The sequence below is a fragment of the Caloenas nicobarica genome, chromosome 16 (genome assembly GCF_036013445.1).
Source record: "Caloenas nicobarica isolate bCalNic1 chromosome 16, bCalNic1.hap1, whole genome shotgun sequence".
NCBI lineage: Eukaryota > Metazoa > Chordata > Aves > Columbiformes > Columbidae > Caloenas > Caloenas nicobarica.
The window spans coordinates 9,488,103-9,510,024 of record NC_088260.1 but is presented as its reverse complement, the minus strand read 5'-3'; the positions used below and the strand labels follow the sequence as shown (position 1 = coordinate 9,510,024).

The window sequence follows — 21,922 nt, the reverse complement described above, 5'->3', positions numbered from 1 at the left end:
CTCTGGAGCTTTATCTCCATTAAACTCATTTAGCTCCTCATTTAACTGGAGAGTTAAGCCATGGTTACTGGCCATTTGTATACCCTTCATCTTCAACAGATATAAGAAAATCAACTACGTATTTTTCACTGCGGGATGAGAGGTTTTGGATCTACAAGCATATTCATGGACAGCCATTACAGCCCACTCAACACGAATTCACTCTGCAATTCTGCCGTGACCTGATCGTGACACCAAGCCCTGAAAGTCCTGTCAAAAAGATATTTAGGCTTGCATGACAAAAGCTTACACTTAATAGCCACTAAATCAAAGCTGTTCTTGGTGTCCAGAGCACACCGTGCTGGAAGATAAACAGCTATGAGGCCCACCTCCAGTTTGCTGAGTCTCAGGCAAGGAACAGCACCCAGAGGATAAGGCTGGCGAGAGTTTTTCAGGAGCTCCCAGCAGCAAGAGTGTACAATAAGCAGAAGCTCATGGCAAGGAAAAGGAGACTGCAACAAGGAAGTCATGGGAACAGTAGAAAGACTTCTAGTCTAAAGGAAGACTCTAGAAAGCATCTACACCACCATACTTACAGTTTCAACTTTAAGCCAGTAAGCACAGCCTCGCCTACTCTGTTGCCAAGTGGGTTTAATGTTCACCACTATGCCGCATGACTGACAAAACAGAAACTCTGCAGAGCTTCAACAAAGTTCAGATGCAAGTTTCCATATTCCCAGTCAGGCCAGTATCCCTTGCTTTATTTTAATATTAACTCAGTTTTACTTTTTTCCTGTATTTTCAATTTACTGAAGATTTCTGTGCCAACAATAAATTGAAGTTCATACTATTGCAGACTGTAATAAATTTGTAGACAGAACTTGAAGGTTTTGACACTAGAAATACAGGAGAATGGTATTAGCATCTCAGTTACCTAATTGCTAAAGCAAAAGCTAAGTATCAAATTAGTTTAATCCTTTAAAATTTCAAGATCAGCAGGTTTCTTGAGCCAATCCAAGCATGGTATACGAAACTTCTCATATTTGTTCAAAAAGTGCCACTAATGTTGATTGTCGTTCATCTTTGGTAACTACTCAGGCACAAACAAACCAGTTATGAATAAAAAAAAAAGTCAGTTCTAATCCTCTGGCTATTCAAAAGACCAGGAGACTCCTTGTGATAGAAAGAGACAGAGTGACATTTGTGTCATATGGGGTAAAAATAAATAGCCACACAGTACTGATATCACATCTGGTCCTTTTGTTGAAAGAGGTTCTTCAGTGCAATACCAAGATTCTTTTTTAAAGAGAAAAGACAGTCTGCACTACCTATCACCAAGTCTATAATACTTTTGATACTGTGGTAAAGGACATGACAGGCTCTCACATGACTAATTAATAACCAGATACAGCCCTTTACTCCTATTGTGAAGGCTTCTATTGCAAGGGCTCTGATGACAAAGTTATAACATATCCAACAGGCAATATTATTTAAGCGTTTTATGAAATTAAGAGGTGTAAATGACAACATTTCTAATTCACTTAGAACCTGAACAAAGTATTTTGGCAGATAGCACTAGAGATTCATGCTGATCCAGAGCTGTCAAGTATACAACATGTCAGACTGGCTTTAAAAACATGCGTCCTGCCACCATTAAACCATGACTCACTCATCCCGCCACCTGCTCAGGAGCCATTTTCACTCCCATCATTGTTCATAAAGAAATTTCCTTTCTTCTTCTGCCTTCTCTAGTTGTTCAGTCTTCTACATCAGTTTTTCAATTTGTGGCATGCTACTGAGAGCATTGGTGCTTCATGACTAACCCACGTGGTGTCAGGAATCAAAGCTGCTCAATAACCACAGACATGACAGCACTAAAAAGATCAGCCTATGGCACTGAATGCTTAAACTAGGTGTCTTTGTTATTACTCAAATCTTAAATATAAAACAATCTAATACTTAAATATCTGTCAGAAGGCCTCATCAAACCAAACACCGTGAATACTTCATATGGGAGATGATTGTCTGAATATAAACTGTTAGAGCAAATAAAGCTCAAAGTAAATTCTCTTCTGACTCAACAGATATGCCTAGGTTTATTTTTCAGTTAACATATAAACAATGACCCAGATTGAAATGACCATCCATCTTAAACCAAAAACAAAACCAGATGTGTTTGCCTAGGTCTGCAGAATCTTTCTGGTCACTGTGTCCACCTTAGCAAATTCCTGAGAAGAAAAGGCTGTGCCTACTAAACTTGATGCAGCAGCACTAGGAAGCAGAGATTCAGACATTCCACAGCCCCACGACAAGCTTGCAAAGGAAACAAAAATGCAAAGAGTGAAGAAACTTTCATTAAACCTATCAACAAAATGCAGCAGTATTAAGAACTAAAACTGCACCTGGTATTAGATTTGAAAATTAGCAGCTAGAAGAACGAGACATGAGGTTCATGACTAACAGAAAAATGCAGTTGAACACTACTCCACCATCATAGTACGATACATATTTAAGCCAACACCAATCGCGTAAGGCTCAGCAAATTCCTGCAGAGCAGAGCAGTGCCTCGTTTTGTGACTTACTGGTAGGAACTCAGTTCTGTTTCATTCTTGCTTTCCCCATTCCCACTCCCCCAGAATGACACATTTTGCTTGCAAAACATGATTGTGAGGTTTTCAGCAGATGCAGACCTGCACCACGCAGATGCTCTGACCTCACACATCCTCCAGCAGCAGCTGGCCAGGCGCTGCCAGGCTGCCTGCACGGGCTCTGCTCTGATGCAGGGACAAGTGGAATCCTGCTGGCAGCTCCTCCTACACCACCATGAAAGAAGAGAACGGCTCTGTTTTTCTTGGCCCCTGACACCATGCCAAGAAGCTGCTCAAACTGAAACCAGCCAAGTTCACTATTAACGAAAGAAGCACCTGTACAGAGCATAAACACATTATATGTAAGGCCACCAGCACAGCTCGGCCAGCATGTTGCAGAACTGACTTGCAACACTCTCATAAATGCACACTCGTGGAGTATGGGCAAAGACCAAACAGAAACCACAAAGTTCTCATTTGAGACTTGAATCAATTCTGAACATGGAAACATTTTAAGTGTTAAAATAAAGATCTATGCCACTTTAAAAATGCTTTATTTGATATTCCGCGCTCTCAGAAGACCTGTTATTTTAAAAGGATCCATAAAAAACCTAAACAGCCCAATACCCTGTGTAACACCAGCAAGTTAGTTGTTTGACGAAAAAGTGAACTTCCCCTTGCTGGAAAGCGAGTGCTATACAATCACGTATTGAATGCTTTGCACAATTCCTGACACAATGTGCTTTGACTCAGTAAATACCTGTGGCATTTGCTGTCCGCCCAAAGGAATGGAGCTTGGCGGCGTAGCAGACACAGCGGTGGTAGGCGGGAACCGTGGTCTTATTTGCATCCCACCTCGGGCCATAGGTGCGGTGATCATCTTTGAGGACAGAGGGACAACAGACAAAAGTAATCGCAAAACAAGAAATGCAGTGCACTGGCAGGATGAGAAGCACATGCAACCTCCAGGAATTAGGGGGAAAGGGAGCATGAAGGGAAGGTTAGTGAGCTTTTCTCTAAAGCTTAACCTAACATGCTAGTTTATAAATCAAACCTCTTTTTATACCCTTTCTATCCATTTTTAGATAGCATCTAATAAATTCTAGGTATCTTGAGGGAGCTGATATGTAGATTCAGATTCATGTGTCAAGGCTTGATTATGCTATCATTTGCATGAAAGGCCTTTCCTAAATTTTGCATAACATCTTCAGTTTCTAGAATTCTTGGAAATAAGTACTCCAAGACTGTTGTCAAGAACGTTCCATATAAGGAGCTATATAATGCCATAGGTTTCTGATGTGCTTTCCCCCACTGTGGACTCAAAGGATTTAGCAGTATTTGCACATGCCACCCTTGATTATAAAAGAATTTGGCAGACAGTTCAAAGCAACTGTCAGTAGGAATGCTCCACAGCGAGCAAAATTTCAGACCAACCCAACTTATGACAGTATAACAATGCCAAAGCAACAAAAAGGACTTCTGGGTTTGAAAAAGCTGTTTTGTTTGTTTTATAACCCACAGAATAAGTCAAATATATCCTTGTAATTTCCATCATTTTGACAAATACCCATTCCTCTATTACTAAATTGTGCTAAGATATTCTGAGATCACAGTCTGCCTTAAGCTTATTCATGCACTATGTGACTTTCCAGATGTCTACACTGAGCACACGCTGAAGTACAATCGTTTGGGACCAATGATGAAGGTTAGCATTAGGATTTGCATTTTAGAATAGTATTAGGACTATGCTACTCTGCAGTGTTTAAGAGTGCCTTTCGGAACCAGCAGCCTGCACAAGCCACATTGACTTAAATCATATATATCTGCACAGCTCTATGTTACTTAAAATTTGATATTACAGCATATATTCTGAGATTTTACAGCAAATACAGCATATTTTTGAGGTAGTATTCAGGTAACTTTAGCAGATTCACCTATTGGTAAAAGAGCTTGTGTTTGGTACTTCGAAGATCCACAGTAAAGTTCTCTGGGCTACTTTTTTTTCCAGCAGACATATTGCCAAGGAACCTGCACAGGTCCTAACTAATCTACAAGTTAATGAAATCTCCTTTCAGTAAATGGTTGGGGGAATTCTTGCTTAGCGTTCTATGTAAATGGACTGAAGCAGCCAGCAACATGTCTCTAGAAAGTCAGAAAATGCATGTGCTTACAATTGTTAAAAATAAATAAAATTAAATACAACATAGCAAGACTGAAAAAGGAAAGCAATAACTGGTAAAGAAAATGGTGTCAAGTTCAGCACAGCTGTTAGTTCACAACATCAGAGCAATGCAGTCCCTTCCCATCCAGGCAAAGAGGGATGGTCAGAGACAGGATTTCAAATGGGAAACAAATGAGAGCACTTCAGACGCCACACACACATGCACATGTACACACACAGCATGCAACAGCCGCCACGAGCAAACACAACAACCCAGCACTGGCACAAAGCACAGGTGGATGCTACAAAGTGCAGTGAAGAGCTACAGTATCAACATGAGAGCTGGTGAAGCAACACAACCCTAACAAACAAAAACAAAAAAGGGAAATTGCTAGAGCGGGGGGAGGGGAAAAAAAAAAAGGCAAACCAAACAAACATATCCTTCCAGGCACAATCACCCCATCTTAGACCCTCGTGAATGCACATGGATCTCTGGAGCGTGTGAAATCCCAGGGATGTTATGGTGACCCACATGTCCCATCTTGGTCCTGTTCCTCATGCCACACCACCAAAGTGTGAAGATTTAGACAATTTCCTCCAAGGTTGAACAAATTAGAAGCATTATTCACAACCTAAGTGTCTGGCAAACCACTGAACACCAGCTCACTGATTCAAAGGCTTTCAGCAGTTTGTTGTATTGTGGTTGGTCAAACGTGTACGCACATGCACACGATTTTGGTTTTGATTTTTTCTATATTTTGTTTTTTGAAATATGTGCTTTGGAAAGGAAGTGTTTATATGTAATGTGACACCAATTCCACTCTCTTAACAAAAGTAATCTATTTTTCTCATTATCCAGCTGATTTATATTTATGAAACCTGTGACATTTTCACAAAGGAGCTGGGTTCCAAGGGGGGTTCCAAAGATTGCAACTGTGTTATGCAAAGCAATATATCCATGAAGGAGTTGTTCTTGTCAATCTAAAACCAGAAGACAACCAGAAGTGTTCAAGTACTTCTGAAAAAAAGATTTAAACCAAAGGGAAATCCTCCTCCACAAGTGAAATTGATTTATCTCAATTTACAGAATTGAGAATTTTACCCCATAAAAACAAAGCAAGCAGAGGAAGAGAGCTTCCCTCTACTATAAAACACAAACCTCATTTTTTTAATAAAAATTAAGTGGAAGATAACAATTAGAATCCTGCACCTGTAATTTTCTTCCATCTAAAATCCAAAGATCAGAATTCCATAAATATGCAGCTTCCGGTGAGCATATGTAAGTACTGTGCCACCATCACTGCACGAAAGGCAGCTCTGACTTTCAAAGAGCAAGAGCCAATCTGCATTCTGAGCACCTAAAGGAGTTGCACTACAACAGTGATTTAAACTTTGTTAATACTTAACTCCAGTTGATTACAGATTTTCTTGTGGTGCTGCAAGCACTTGTGCAGCACTCGGTGGTCACTAGGACACAACTCTGTTTATTTATCAGCTTCACCTGTGAGTTACATGCTCACAAGGACTAGACACCCAAGCCAGGTAACACTGACCTGCACCGTGTCTTTACGACTTCAGAGAAGAACTTTAAAACTCACATGGATCCATGTTTAAACCCGGGATTGCTTTTATTTTTATGTAGGAAGGATGAACAGAAACTTTACGGAAAAATAAAAAAAGCAGCCATATCAACGGAAGTTCCCAGTTTGAAAGCCCCTAGAAACTAAGTTTAAAAGTAACAAGCAAAGATTAAGAAGAGGTTTGTTTATAACAAAAGCCTCCCTGAATCAAATGAAGAAATCAAGGTAGATTTATTTAAAATGTCAGTGCTAGTGAAAAACATACTAAATACAAAGCAAAATCTACTCTTAAAAGAAACATCCTATAAATTTAAGGTAATCCATACACACACTCAACACTGAAGCTGCATTGTAATACTGTACACAGCCACAATCTTAAAACTAAATATGATATATAGAAACATTTACACAAGTATAAGAAACCCATTTAATTATTTGACTTCACCGCATTAAGTGAATTTTAGTAGACTCATATTCCAATGGCATGAACATAAATGGAGTAAAGCCTCCATGTGGAATTTTCTGAACTCCATCTGTGACAGATGAGCAATCCCTGAGTTTACTAAATGTCTGAATAAACCTGCAACAGAAAACCTGCTGTCAACCATCTTATCACCCAAAACTTTTCAAATGCACCATGCTGTTAAGCCACTGGCATATGAACTTACTAAACCGGGCAAGAATGAAGTTGACTCTACATATGTACAATCCATCTGCTTAGGAGTTGAAAAGAGCACCATTAAGTTAGTAAAAAGAAGAAAAGTCAGAGACTCCTTCCAGTCAGCCTAAGTCCCTGAAGCTCCCACCTGGAAATCATTCAAGAAAGAAGCCGCAGTTTTAATTCACATTTCAACTGTAGAAAGAGAATTCTGTGTTGCTGCCAGTACTGTACCAACCGTACTTACCACTGCTCAGCTTTTACATCCTGTGCTACGTTTACACAAACAAAAGGACCAATACAGAAACAGAACTTGGCCACCAACACGGATGTTGGCCACGTGAGAGTTATGATGGTACAAGATGCTATTCCAGGTAAAAGTCTGGGAGATGTGTGTTGAAGAACCAATTGTTATCACAATCCATGTAAAAAGCTCCCAAATGTCCTAGTGAATCTATAATACTACTTGTGCACTGAAGGGAAAATGGTGCGTGCAGACATGGAATGTCTGAGTATGGCATTAATCCTAGACAACATCATTTCATCTGTCTGCTTCAGTCTCTTCATCTACGAAGTGGTGATAATTGTACTTACCCATGTCTGTAAAATGCCTCAATATGAAACACTACAGAGGTAAGCCACGAAAGACTATTTCATATGCTTGTGGAAAATGGGATGAGAGGTTCAGCTCAAGCCATTCTCAATTTTTTGCCCATGTCTCCTTCATACCAGACACACATCAAGGAACAACCACTGGGGCTACAAGTGTATTGCAGGATAAGAAAACTGTGTTAGACAATAAGCTTTCACCCAGCACTTTTTTTTTTTTTTTAAATGTAACTCTGCACTTGAGACACATGCCATTTGTTCTTCACAATTCACACCCAGAACAAGAGCAATCTATATCTACTGCCCATTTCACTCAGATGAAAAATGAAAGATGAAAGGAATGAAAGGGGAGTGCAAAGAGATTTCATTACCTATACTATTTTTTATGGTCAATACATGGAGATGGAAGGTAAATCACATGTGAGGAAAGATAGCAGGCAAAGATTCACAGTACAGAAATCAGTTTACACAACAAAGCAGTCACCTAAGAAAGTTTAACAAAAGAAGAGGTGATACACTCCAGGTACGAACAGTCAAACTTGTAGCATGACCACAGCGGGCCGTCTAACTGATATGCATTCCTGTGTCAGGCCAATCTCACCTACTTGGGACAGAGAGCATGCACAGAGAGGTTGTCAACGAAATCCTGCCTCTGACTCCAGGCAAAGGAGAAACAGCATAAAAGCCCACATCCCCTTTATAAAAGGGACGACCGACGTCACACCCCTCACCAGAAAGACACCAGGAACCCATCTTCATGCTCATCTCTAGCGTGCACTTGCTACAGGCCTGTAACAGTGACACTGGCTCCTGGACCCTTACCTGCCCTGACGCTCCCATCTGAGCAGCCTGGGCCTGAGCTGCTTGCACTGCTGCTGCCGCCTGCTGCTGCTGGACCAGCTGAGCTCTTACCTGAGTAGGAAAAGGGAGAATGAAGTAAATATACGTATCTGATTAGGGTATGACACTTCCATTTCAATTAGTATCAACTATACTCATTAAAAATGGTGTGAAGACAAGATCAGCCTCACATACGTGCTCTTTCTAGAGTTTCTGAGCTTTCTTTATGAAAACAAGTTCCCATGTTTCTAACATTTCGAACAGTCTTCCTGTAGACTATGCACACAAGATTAGGTTTCTTCTTGCAACTACTTCCCTGCACTATCAGGTCTTCCTATGAAAATAATAGATATTTCAACATTCTGGCAAACATAGTTAACCACATACATGTTGATTTCCCTTGAGCAAACTGAATTAAGCACCTATCGAAGCTCAGCATTTCAAATGTTTATACATTCATTATGATTGGCAGAGTGATGTACATGACATCTAACTACTCCTAGCTTAGCTGGTAGGAGCATCAAGTGGATTTACCAGCTCATCCATGTGGGGTCAATAATTTCTCAAGTGTGGCTAACACTCCACTCCTCCCCAGCAAAGCCCAAACAAAAGCAGGTCTTTGGATTATTTCTGAGCTTTTGCTCAATGGCACAGATGTGCTGACTGTAATGCAACAGTTCAAAAAGCTGTACCATTAAGAGGATTACACTGCAAGAGATTCAGAGTAAAACTATTGTCTTGCCCACATTCTCTTCAAGGCAGGAACTATGGTATCTTGAACTTTGACCAAACCTCTAAACATGGCAGCAGAAGCAAAGCCAGCATGCTAGAGAGCCAACACTGGCTCCAGTGACATGCACCAGGCACTTCAAAGCACTTGCTGATGTTCTAGAACAGCAAACATCATGGAGGTGATTTTTCTTTACTCAGAGTTTGTTTCTTTTTCTTTTTTACTTGTTCATTCAAGAGCAAGACAATAAATTATTTTAAAATATTAGCTTCATAAATGGTTTTCACAGATTTCCAGAAGTCCTACTCCTGGATGGAGAACTGTTCTCTACCAGCAGGCCGAGACATAAACCTTTAAAACCTCCATACTCATACCACACTAACTACAGATCTTTTAATAAGCTATGTTTTTTCCTACTCCATTATTAGCAAAAGTCAAAGAGTTTCTTTCATTTCTCTAGAGGATGATAATGAACCAACAATCGGCTCGTCACTAGCCCTTACCTGCATTGCTTTTAACTGCTGGGGTGTAAGAGTAACAGGCATAACCTGACTAGGAATTTGTCCTGAGATTGCCTGTGGCTGAGAAACCATGGGCTGGGGCTGAGGCTGGGATTGTGGTGGCAGCTGAGACTGTTGTGCCTGAGCAACCTGTTGTTGTTGTTGCTGCTGCTGTTGCTGCTGTTGTTGCTGCTGCATCTGTTGCATCTGCTGTTGCATTACTTGTTGAGGTGGCTGCTGCTGTATCTGTTGTTGCGGTATTTGTTGCTGTTGCTGTTGCTGCTGTTGCTGCTGCTGTTGTGCCTGCATAGCCTGTGCTGCCTGCAACTGCTGCATTTGGGCGATTCGCTGTAGTTGTTGCTGCTGCTGTTGCTGCTGCATCTGAAAAGCAGGAAAGGCCAGGATGCTAAAGCTTCCAGCAATGCAATAGCAGCCTTATTTTTATAGCATAAACCAAGAGCACACTGAATCCTAATACATCAGGCTAAGGTTTTAAGCCCAAAGGGAAAGTCCAACCTTTTTATCCACTCACTGCCACAGCTTATGTCCCCCCCTGCCACTTAAATACCAGGGCAGGTCAGGCACATTGGGGAGGACAATTCCCATTATGCAAGTGCAGTGAGTCAAAGCACTAAGGCACCCCCTCCATGCTCTCAGAACTGCTGCTGTGTGGGAAAAGACCCCCTTCTGCCTGGAAAGGTAGCAGTGATCAGTCACTCCCAACAGCCTGGTGCACCTGTGGCTCACCTGCTACCTGGATCATTGCCCAGTGAGACAGTTCCAGAACTATACAATCTGAAAAGTTCTAGACATAGACAAATGGTGGAAAACACCAGAATATTACCTCATCCTCAGTGTGGCCAGAGTGGAAAAGCACTGACTAAAGTCAATGATCTTGTGACCCTATAAACAGTCATCCTAAGCGAGACCTGTTGAGCCCCCCGGGGTTGCAGAGGTCTGTCACCTTCCATCTTCCTCTGAGGTGGGACGCCTCTCAGAGTCACCTTGTGACAAACAGACACCATGAAGCTATGGGTGGAGATAGATTACTTGATACTCAATGAGCACCCATTGAGAATGCCGATGCATTAAAGTGAGTAATTTGCTAAACTCAAGAGGGAAATTTCGGCCATGTGTATACCTCCACATATATTCAAATATGCATGGATTAATGTGCGCATGTGTGATTTATAAATTTGTATATATGTGTTTTTATCCATATATCTGTGTGCGTATCTATGTGTATGTGACCTGATTTATCCTTTTGTAAGTATAGGGTGGCCCTCGCCATTCTTGAATGTGTAATCAAGTTGCTGGTTTGGTTATAACAAATCCCATTGGATTGCTTTATTAATCAGCTATCGATTAAGTGTTATTAGAAATCATATATTAAAATTGTGATCTACCTCAAAAAATTTCAAATTACTGCTAAATCAAAACCATGTATAAATCCATCCACGACAGTCACTCTTCGTATATCTCAGCTCTACATAGTGCATATCCATGGTCTCTATATTACAAGCTTGTATCACTGCTAAAACAGTTTTCAAAAAGCAAATATGAGGTCTGTCAGCCTCTCCTGTACAAATGGGCTCCAAAGTACTTCTTCGAACGTAACCAGCCTGCATCGGCATTGCTGTTTACCAGAAACCGCACATGAGCATGAAAGCTGAAGTTTCCTCTTCCACTTTCGTGCCTAAGGATTACACCTATATATGATATGCTCAGCACACATTTTTAAAGTGGCAATTTGTAACTTACCCAATGACAAAACAGCCATTATTTCTAGAGTAATACAAGAACTTTTAGCTCTTGCCCACAGGCTTGTTCTTGTCAGAATGAAAGACTATCCTGATGTTTATAAATAGAAAGAGACAAAGTTTTAATTCTCTATTGCTGTGACAGATAAAAAGCAACCAACCCTTAACTGTTTCCTCTGGGATAAAATATATTGTTGCCAATTAACTTGCAAGTCTAAACTGAAGCCCTATCCCAAGTGGAAACAAGTTAATAACAGGCAGGGCTGATATTCAGTACTTCCCTGCAAGTCAAATCTCACTTGGACAAGTCACTCAACACAGAGCACCTCAATTGCCATTGTAATTGTTTGTCATCACCTGCTGTTGGTTTTGCTGCTGCTGCATCTGCAGTTTCAGCATGTGCTGCTGCTGCTGCTGGACGGCTTGCAACTGCTGCTGTTGCTGCTGCTGCTGCTGCTGGGCTGCTGCAGCTGCTGCTGCCTGCTGCTGCTGGACCTGAAACTGCTGTTGCATGGCGGACTGCTGGGCCTGGAACTGCTGCTGCTGCAAAGCCACCTGCTGCTGCTGGAATTGTTGCTGCTGCTGTTGCTGCTGAGCTATCTGCTGAAGCTGAAGCTGGGCTAAAAAGAAGGTAGACTGTACTTAAAACACGAGACCCAAACAGTGCAAGAGACAATTACCTGGTATAACTTACAATAATTGAAGATAATCCATAAAGTGTATTAATGTTCTTCATAAGCAGCACATTGCTTCCTGTACTTTTGCTTCCTCAAATGGATAAGGCACATTAACAGCAGAATTAATGATACTTCCTACTATCAACCTCAAATTCTCAGTGCCTATATTGAATCAGCAACCTAGGCAAAGAATGTAAAAATGTGCAAGACAAAATATGCACAGAGGACACCAGCAGGAAGCATGGTACCCATAGAAAACATAGGTGAGCTCTACAAAAACAAAGGTCTGAAGTTGACAGCTTGTAGGATGAAGCAGCATTTGCTCACACAACAGCTAAACTGTTCCTTACTATACTAAGGAAGACACTTGTCCCATTAGGTAGCAGTATTTGAAATCAATTCTTCCTGCAGCTCACTTGGCTGATTTCACCACAAGCATGAAACCTCTTCAGCACCCTTTCCTTGTGGAGAAGACTGAAAAGCTCATGTAACAATTTCAGTGGCTGAAGCAAACCAAACACTTACTCTGCTGAGTAGCTGTAGAGACACCAGGCATGCCATGAGGGGCCATTCCCGAGGTTCCAGGAGGCTGCTGCTGCCCCGGGAGACTCATCTGTTGCCCCATTGGACCAAGGCCACTCATCCCACTCATCGGTGCTCCTTGAGCTCGGGAAGCCATGCCCATTCCAGGCGCCCCTGCTGGGGGACCCCCAGTTAGATTCTGCAGGGCATTCATCGGATCTACAAAGAAAATAGTTACCAATATGCAGCCAGCCATGCAATTGTCTCCCCAAAATCCTCTGTTCTCCATCATCTATCCTCTGACCTGTCAGTATCAGACCATGATTAGATCCAATACCCTGAGAATCTAATGTTCACTGCTCTGCCTGTGAGACCACAAGAGCCTTCTGGTACATCTTTGCCTTTCTGTAAATAGCGTGGAGATTATTTAAAGTTCCTCAGATTTACGAAGTTCCACATAGATTCTAAATACATTAGAGAAAAGGAACTTATTAGCCACCTCTGAATTGGTATGCAAGTCAAAACAAGCTGCCAACAAAACTCCACGTGGATACACAGCTTGTAACCTCAAAACCCAAGAAGAGAGTCCCACTGTGGATCCAATTGGCCTCTTTCTCCTGAGATCAACACGGAGAAGCAGTGTTCAGACCAGAGGAAGGACTTTGCTATACAGTTTCCCCCATAACATCACATTGATTGAGTGGGTAAATTCAGTGCCTTTCAAGACAATTGTCATAATCTGAATCCTGGGCACACAGAAAAGTGAAGTTAAAGAGGGAATGGCAATTCAAGAGGGCAAAACACATTATTGCAGAAGCAATATTAATTATGTACAGACCACAACATCCCCTCTTTCTTAAGAATACTCATAAAATAATTTCCAACTGTCTAGGCTGGATGTTAATTGCAGATGCTGCATATTCAACCTACAGGGGATAAAAATAGATGATCATGCTATGTTCCTAACATCCACGGCTGTAAGAATTAGCACAGAGGCAGAAGACATGATCAGATCTGAGCTCTGCCAGAGGCAGAGTGCATACACCCCACAAACACAGCGCTGCCTCTAATGTAACACACTAAGGAACCCAAAGCTGGTACCAGGGCAAAACTTGGGCTGCTCAGCAGATTATTTTCAATCACTCTTGTTCTTTCAAGAATCTAAGTGTTGTGAGCTAACAGAAGTACAAACAGGGACACAAACAAGTCTTCTGTGTTACATCCAAAACACTGCCCAAGTCTGTCACTCTCATCACTAAACAACTTCAAGACTATCATGCTACCTAATATTCCAGCTGGGGAATCCACAGCCTTCGTAGCCCTAGTACCCCACAGCCCTGATTTCTAAGCTGTTCTATTTAGAAATGAGGGGGGAGGGAATAAAAAAAGAAGAAAGGAAGGAAAAAAAAAAAAGGAGCTCTTACCACTGACTGAGGCTTGAGATTTCTTATTGTCTGCAAAGGAAGAACAATTAATTACCTTAGATATACTCTCTACAATAAATACATTCACGTAATAATTTTTAAAAATCACTGTCTACTGTATTAAAAAAAATACTTTAACCTAAGCCAATTTGGTAACAAGAATGCTACACAAACGATGAAAAGAAAGCAAAAATACAGGAAAAAAATGGGAAGGTGGAAAAAGTAGTAGGTTTAAATAATTTCTCAGAGACTTTTCAATTCTAGATAGATGTCTAAAAGAAACAGTATTTTGAAATGAAACATGTATATTACAGAAAAATTTTTAAAGCAACTTGTGAAGAGTCACATGCAGAACCACACATACAAACCCTAAAATGTACTTTTTTTGGAAGGATGGGATAAGCAATCACATTACTAGGAGGAAAAAACAAGCACACAAATAAACCAAAACAAACAAAAGAACCTCACATCAAACAACTACTTACGAATATCTCGAAAATGGATAATAAGTCTGGCCACGAGAGAAAGATATTCCTCCTAAAGGTGAAAAATGAGTACTTTACCATAGGAAATAAAACCAGCAGCTATGACCTTCTGATCCTTCAATATTCTTCCTCAACACAACAGATTTTACTTTACAATGTCTCTCGGCCTTTCAGAGCAGTTCACTTACAAGGAACAGTCTGTTCATTAACTAAGTGCGAACATTTTTACTAACAGGACATTGTGGTTGATGGTACAAGATGGCCAAGAAACCACAAAATTAACTGGAAAGAACCTTTGTGACAGCCACACTAATAGGATCACGATATGTGAACATAATTACAAACCAATATACCCATTTTCCACTTCTTATCCACTCTAATTCCTTTTTCTTAAGGATTGAACCTGCTTACTTGGTACACTGACTTACTTTAGTACTTGAACATTCATACTACAAGAACTTTTTTTTTTACGATAAGTTAGTATTACAAGTAGGTTAAAAACTTTGAAGACTAACATATGATAGAAGCATCAGAAGTGAAAAGACAAATGTTCTTTGCAGCATCGTATTAGTGTGTTTCATAATGTGTAAGAGAAACTGCCCAGGGCTGGGAGGGCACCACCCCAGTAATGATGTCACCAGCAGCCATATATTTATGACATCGGTTTTACAAAACTTTCACCAAGAAGTTTTATCTCAAATGTGGCTTTTTTGGAGACAGCAACAGTATCCAATTTCTTATAAAACAACTCCAGGAAAGAAGTTTACATTGGGATAGTCTAGAATTGTACATGATGACCAGACTTTCACAGAGACAACAGCACTTCCCTTCATCCTGCTCTTGGCGCAGCCTTTTCATTGATATCTCAGAGTCTCTCCTGACCACCACACTGCTCATAAAGAATGGTGCTACACCATACGTCAAGGAAATTCTATGCAATTCACTACACGCAAGTCTTCAGATAAGACTTGAGTGTGGTTCCATATATACATTAAATGCTGCAGCATCAGCAAAGCTGTCTTGGACTGAAGTCCAGTTTGATGCATCTATTGCATGCAGAACACCTCACTTCCCCTCAGGCTAAGAGAAGCATACATAAATTGAAATTTTGTGTAACACTGTACTCTAAGCAGAGACAGTTAACTAAGTGCATTGGGTTTGCTGTTTCTGTGCATAGTTCCAAACTTCTTTTGACACCTTAGTAGCCTCAGGAAACAAATAGAGATGCTTTACCCTTGTTTTGGCCTTCATAAACACATGACTCTCCATATCTTTGCTGGATTTATTATGGGCAACACCAGCTTTCCTCATAGCTTCATCACTGAAAAAAAGAGGAAAAAACAAGGCTGGGTATTAATCGAGCACATCAGAAAATACTTTATGTAATTAGGAAGATTTGTAAAACAGCTTTTTACCCCTCTCCCATTTGTAGATTAAAACAAACAAACAAAAAAACAAACAAAAAACCCCACACCAAACACAACATACATTACTTACAATTGCCACTCTTTAAAATGTCTTCAAGTTATGGAGAAAAAAGCCAACTAATTTCTAAAAGGCAACACAAATATTCTTTGCAGAAATCAAAGAACAGCTGCTACACAAGTCGTTGTTTTACCACCTGATGTATTATTTTGACAAAATACCAGCACCTGTTCATTTTAGGAAAGCTGAACCACAGGATTAATGTAATCCATGTTTGGAGAACAATGGGTTTGAGCCTGACTAGCAAAAGAATTCTCTAAACACAAGGTGGAAGAATTAAATTTTTTTTAAAAGCCTAAATGCATAGAGGTTTGACCAATGAGTGAGAATAACAAGTGGAAGCATCGATCGGGGCAAAGAGCAGAGCTGCAGTGATGGGCAGGGAGGAGACAATCAACACAAAAGCAAGAGATGAAGCAATAAGATGAAAAGAAGGACGTGTTGACAGAAAGTTGAGGGGGAAAAAAAAAAAACGACTGGGTTGGTAATAAAAAGCTTTCAATTCCTTTACTCTTCTTTCCCATTTACCAGACTTGCTGTCCTTTCTCCATCACAACTCTGGGAAATTGGATGGAGATCTGCCCTCTGGATAGGATACTGAACACGCAAGATGAAAACGAGTATTCTCGGTACATCAAAAAGTAGCAAGCAATTCAACTGTGAAACATGCAACATGGTAAAGCCATCCTAAAATGAGGAGTTCACTCAGGTGCCTTACACAAATCCTCTGGTCATTCTCATTCTTGGAAACATTTCATTTCACTGCAAAACCTGTTCTGTTGTAAAGCAGCCCAGTAGCTACAGCCTTAATTCCACAAACAAGTTACCAGGAAATACTTTCACCTTGTAATTAATATCTCAGCACCTTATATCCCAGTAACTGCTGTTGCATGAGCAGCTACCCCACACTACATGTGTGGTAGGGTAGTGACCCCTGAAAGTTGCAGCCAGCCTACAGAGGGACTGTTCTGTTCCTCCTGAATTTCCAGCACCACCCATGCAGCAGCAGTGGTGCTTGCATGAGCCGTAAGCTGGTTCCGTTTCCTGAATTAACTCAGTAACACAGCCACAGAAGGGAGAAGAGCAGAGGCTGGAGCCTTAAAATGCAGGAGCTTAGGCTGCCACAACTCACAGCCTGACTTTGCAAACTAGTAGCATCCAGCTAACGTGCTGCAGGCTGCAAAGTAGCAGACAATGGAATATAACTACCTGCTGTAAGGCCCTCTCATCATAACTTCTTCATGGGGTCTGGCAGACACAAAAAAATGAGGTTTATCCATGACAATGGTTACTTAAACTGAAGCAGAATCCAAACATAGTGCAGAATAACTATTCCTCCATGTGGAAACAAGCCTTAAACTGAGCTGCTCATAAAGGAACTCTGCTGCAGAGGAAGAAGCTATATCCAATTCTTTGACACCTCCCTTCCTTAATGTTTTTCCTTCCAGACAGGCTGCCTCTCAATCCACACTCCTCTCTGAACCCTCCCTAGCTTCTCAGGCGTATGCAGAAAGACAAGAAAAAGATTATGCAGAGGCAAGCAAAGGACGCAACATGTAGGTAGTACTAAGTGGCAGTGATACAGACAGTGATCAGTGTGGTATCAGGAACCACAGCAAAGAAATTATCTACTTTTATATGTATCTACTGTTTCCTTTTGATGTTATAGAACACAAAAGACATTTTATAATGACTACATCTGCATTACCAATAGTGCCACTCCAAGCAGTCCATGTCATATCTGCTAGCATTCCAAAGATTTAGACTAGAGGAAGAAAACCACCACACAACTTGTTCTTTGTTTACATATTCATCTGCAATCAACATAAGAATATTTACATTAAAAGACTGGGAAAGTCACTAAAAAAAAGAAAAGCCATAGCTTCAGCACAGATTTAAGGATACCAAATAATGTACGACATCCTTGCAGAACATCAGACTCAACAAAACTCTAAGAACACGATGGTACCAGCCAATTCGACCTTCATCTGCCTCATAAGTACTTACTAAGCACATCATAAGATGTGCATTAAAACTCTGCCTTTTTCATTTCATGCAGAACACTCAAATTTGCAGTTTCACAAGACAAAGCATTCAACATCAGCACCAGCTGCGGGAATTCCCCCTCCATTCCCAATAAGCTTGTTTCCAGCCCAACACCACGCAACCTCTCACTCAGGCCAGCTGGTCTACTTGAAAAAACTTGCAAAACACGTTCTTCAAAACTGTCCCAGCTCCCCTGGCCAGTTCACACCACCACTGCATGAATCACTTGTTCCAATGAAACAAAAGGACAATGAGTTCCAGGGGCAACACCACATCAAGCCACCGAACATCACCAAATGCTGCTTCAAGAAATAGACTATTTGATCACTACGACACTCGGTTCAACAAACCTTTCCTGCATAAAACAACAACCGGGGCAGGGGGGAAGCGTGCTGGCAAGCCATTAGCCACATCTATCCACATTCCAAGGTTTAAAAGCCTCCAAGTAAACACCAACAAATATATTAAACTTCCAACACTTGGTGTTGTGCACATGATGCTGTCCCACACAACATTTCTGTTAGTTACAGATCAGACACAACGAATTTCATCAATAGCAGCCCTCACTGCAGGAATACCCACATAACGACCCAGACCAGCAGAACACCCAACCAGGAATCATCCACATGACTTTATTCACACTTGCTTGACAGAACACATAGAGGCCTGAAGGGCCTTGGTCCCCAGAACACCACCTGCAGCTACAGAGGGGAAAGCAAAGGACTGTCTAGCCTCCTTAAGGTCTTGTTCTAGCATTACTGTTCTTTCCAGTTCTGCAGTGATTAAAAAACAACCCTTCCCATTACACATGGCATCACTCTTTCATAGCTACACAAGCACATCCTCCAGCAGAGGTGACCAGGAAAGAAGCCTCCCTTCCAAGTTATGCCAGTACACCTGTCTGTGTGGCTGTGCCATCAGCAGTACTGAAGAACAACCCAGGTTAAAAATAATCGCTTTTCCTGAGTTATTTTTAACTTTCAGAAATTTCCCCATCAGGTTCACTGCATGGCAACCCGAACACTTAGAAAGGAGAGGTATTGTAGAGGCAGTAGCTTCTTCAGTTCACGGTCATGTCATTTTTCTAAAACTAACTCCTCACTTTCTACCATCCCAGGAAGGGAGAAACATCTGCCTTCTTGGCCTTTTTTACCTGAATTCTCATCAGACAACCTAGGCAGGAATATAAAATTACAGCTGCTTTATGAACTGGTTTTGTGAACCGTTTCATACAGACCAGCAATGCAGATGATTTTTCCTTTTCTTTTTTCTTTCCCCTCATCACTCAAAAAACTTTAGCTAATCCACTCATCTCCTGCCTGCTTGTTCCTCAGTCTCCACCTCTACCTCCTTTCACGTGCTCTCTGCATTCTCAGCCTTATTTCTGCTCCCACATGTTCTTTCTTCCCACCTAGCTGAACCATTAGCTTAAGTGAGAATACGTATTTCAAAACCTCAAGCAAAAAACTGAACACAAAATTAACAGACCATCACACTACTTAAGTTACATCCTTTTTCTACGCTCAACACGACTCCCTTCTAACACTACCTAGAAGGAGCCTGGAGCAGGAACCCTACAAAACCACGTACTGAGTTTACCATCACAACAACCCAGTTCACATTTGTCCTTCAGGCAATACCAACATTTAAAAACATATTAAGGAAAGGCACCAGACTCCCAAGGCACCAGTATGCGCCTGCTCCCTATAAGGGCCAGAATAAAAGGGTGCCCTGCAAGCACAAGTATATAGTCACACTCCTACATCATCGCTGTCTCCTGGAACAACCTGGGAGAAGCCAAAGCTACTGCCTGACTCAGTGATCTGAGCTCACGCTTTCCTGGATCTTGCAACAGTCTGAAAGTCCTGCTTGGCCCTGCAGTCACGCAACAACCTACCACTGAAGGAGGCTTCTTAGGTCACCAAACGCAGCATTCTCTCAGTGACAACCACATCATACACACTGACCACTTACACACACACTAGGATACCACACAGCACCCCAAAATGTTCCTCCACATAACATCACTCTTTCAAAAACAAACCCCAAAAAAACCTTCAAAACTTAAATTCAGTGTTGTAAAGTAAACCCAAGTGTGAACAAATTAACAAATTGCAACAAATTAAGATTTCTGTATCCAGAAGCCGTAAAAAGGCACTCAAAATGAGTTATGTGAATGGTTCCATACATTTAAGTTAAATTTTAAGACCAAGTGTTAATATTTGCCTTGAGAAATACCACTTGTTATTTGCAGGAAGAACTGGAAGATATACATATATATAAGACAGTGTATTTTTGTAACTGCTAGAAACAACCTACACAGCATTCAAGGTTACTTTTGTTTGCTTGTTTTGATGGAGTAGAAGAGGAGAAGAAGAAAAAGCAAGGGATTAATCTAACAAGAGTGATGATTTTGCAGAAAGCTTAGAAAGCAAAACATCAGTTCTGAACACCAAGATAGTATGCACGGCTCTGACAGACACATATTATCATATTTCCTTAAATAATATCATAACAGTTTAATTTTGAAACAATACTGTAAATAAAGCCCACAGCTAGGCAGTAAAACCACATACAGCTAAACAGTGTAAACTGTTTACATACCATAAAAAAAAGACAGTCTGTTTTCAAATATTGACTCTCATAAGCAGCAATGCAAGACCAAGCTTTTTAAGCATACATAAGTAAGGATTTCAACACTACTTCAGAAGCACTGAACAGTGCTTTCACTTCTGTAATAGCCATCTTTTGTAGGGTAAAAGAGCCTTCCATAAAATAGAACAAGCAGAGCAGCAAAGTAATTCAAGTAAAGTGATTGTTTCACCAAGGACAACTGAAAAGGCAATAAGCTGAACTTTGGGTTTTTTTAAACAGCCTTTTAAGCATCACATAGATGCCAATTATGATGCTGTTTGCTCTAGAAGTGAGAAAGCAAATCCCCGTCCAAAATAACCAAAACATTAAGTCACTGACATTTTTATTCCATTTTTGCCTTAAAAAAAAAAAAAAAAAATCAGATGCAGGATAATAAGTGTGGGTTTCATAAGACGGAACATGTCAAACTTGGCAACGCTACGGACGCTGCCAAAGCCGGAGCGCTCAAAGCAGATGCTGTCCAGCGGGACAGGAAGCCGGTATTCCCGGGGAAGAGGAAAGTGAAAGGGAAGGAGGTTCAGAGAAACGACGCCAAAGAACCAGCCGGGCTGCCCCTCGCACAGGGTCGGAGCAGATCTGGGTAACGAAGCCACGCACAGCGGGGCGGCGGAAGGGCCCGGGGGAGAGGAAACGCCGGACGAACCCAGGCAGCAAGGTGAGGACTGGGAAGGACTCGCAGAGGCGCGGGGACGGGTGGCACAAGACACCACCCGGGCACGGGCGGCCCCGGGAGCAGCGGGAGCCCCTCTGGCAGCGGCCGAGACCCGCCTGCGGCCTACCCGGCGCTGGGGCCGCGGCCCCGCACTCACATCTGGCTGACGAGCTTCTGCCGGAAGTTGGTGCTGCGCCAGTCGGTCTCAGGCCCGGTCACGTCCATCCCTGCGGCCGCCGCTGCCGCCCCCCGCGCTCCCCGCCGCCGCTCCTCCGCACGCCGCGGCGGAAGCACCGCGAACCCACTTCCGGCGTGCTGAAGGCTTGTGGGAAATGAAGTCCCCACGCGAGCGCGACAAACCCTCGCGGGGGCTTCCGGCTCGGCGCGGGGCTCGCTGGGAAATGTAGTCCCGCCCCAGGCACCGGCACCGCAGCCCCGGGCCCCGCTGCGGGGGTGACAAGCCCGGCGCACGACCGGGTGCACCCGCGCCCAGGGACACGGCAGCGCCGCCGGGACCCGTCGGGCTGGCGGGCGCCTGGGTGACGCTGGGGACTCTCGCCCCCGCCGCCCG

General features: G+C 42.0%; 1 protein-coding gene across 5 annotated transcripts in view; it reads right to left on the bottom strand.

Moving 5' to 3' along the window:
* MED15 (mediator complex subunit 15) overlaps positions 1 to 21,628 on the bottom strand; it is a 29,963-nt gene extending 8,335 nt beyond the window's left edge. For 2 of the 5 annotated variants that reach the window (XM_065646259.1, XM_065646260.1), the window contains exons 1-9: positions 21,509 to 21,628; positions 15,747 to 15,834; positions 14,514 to 14,565; positions 14,029 to 14,058; positions 12,608 to 12,823; positions 11,763 to 12,025; positions 9,649 to 10,026; positions 8,398 to 8,487; positions 3,328 to 3,447 (exon numbers count right to left, since the gene is read on the bottom strand). In XM_065646259.1, the coding sequence (XP_065502331.1) occupies positions 3,328 to 3,447; positions 8,398 to 8,487; positions 9,649 to 10,026; positions 11,763 to 12,025; positions 12,608 to 12,823; positions 14,029 to 14,058; positions 14,514 to 14,565; positions 15,747 to 15,834; positions 21,509 to 21,576 (1,305 nt within the window). In that variant the 5' untranslated portion in view covers positions 21,577 to 21,628. Of the gene's footprint in view, positions 1 to 3,327; positions 3,448 to 8,397; positions 8,488 to 9,648; positions 10,027 to 11,762; positions 12,026 to 12,607; positions 12,824 to 14,028; positions 14,059 to 14,513; positions 14,566 to 15,746; positions 15,835 to 17,207; positions 17,226 to 21,478 lie in introns of those variants that run through there. The other 3 variants (XM_065646262.1, XM_065646261.1, XM_065646263.1) reach the window with 3 other exon arrangements.
* Positions 21,629 to 21,922: the final 294 nt, after the last annotated feature.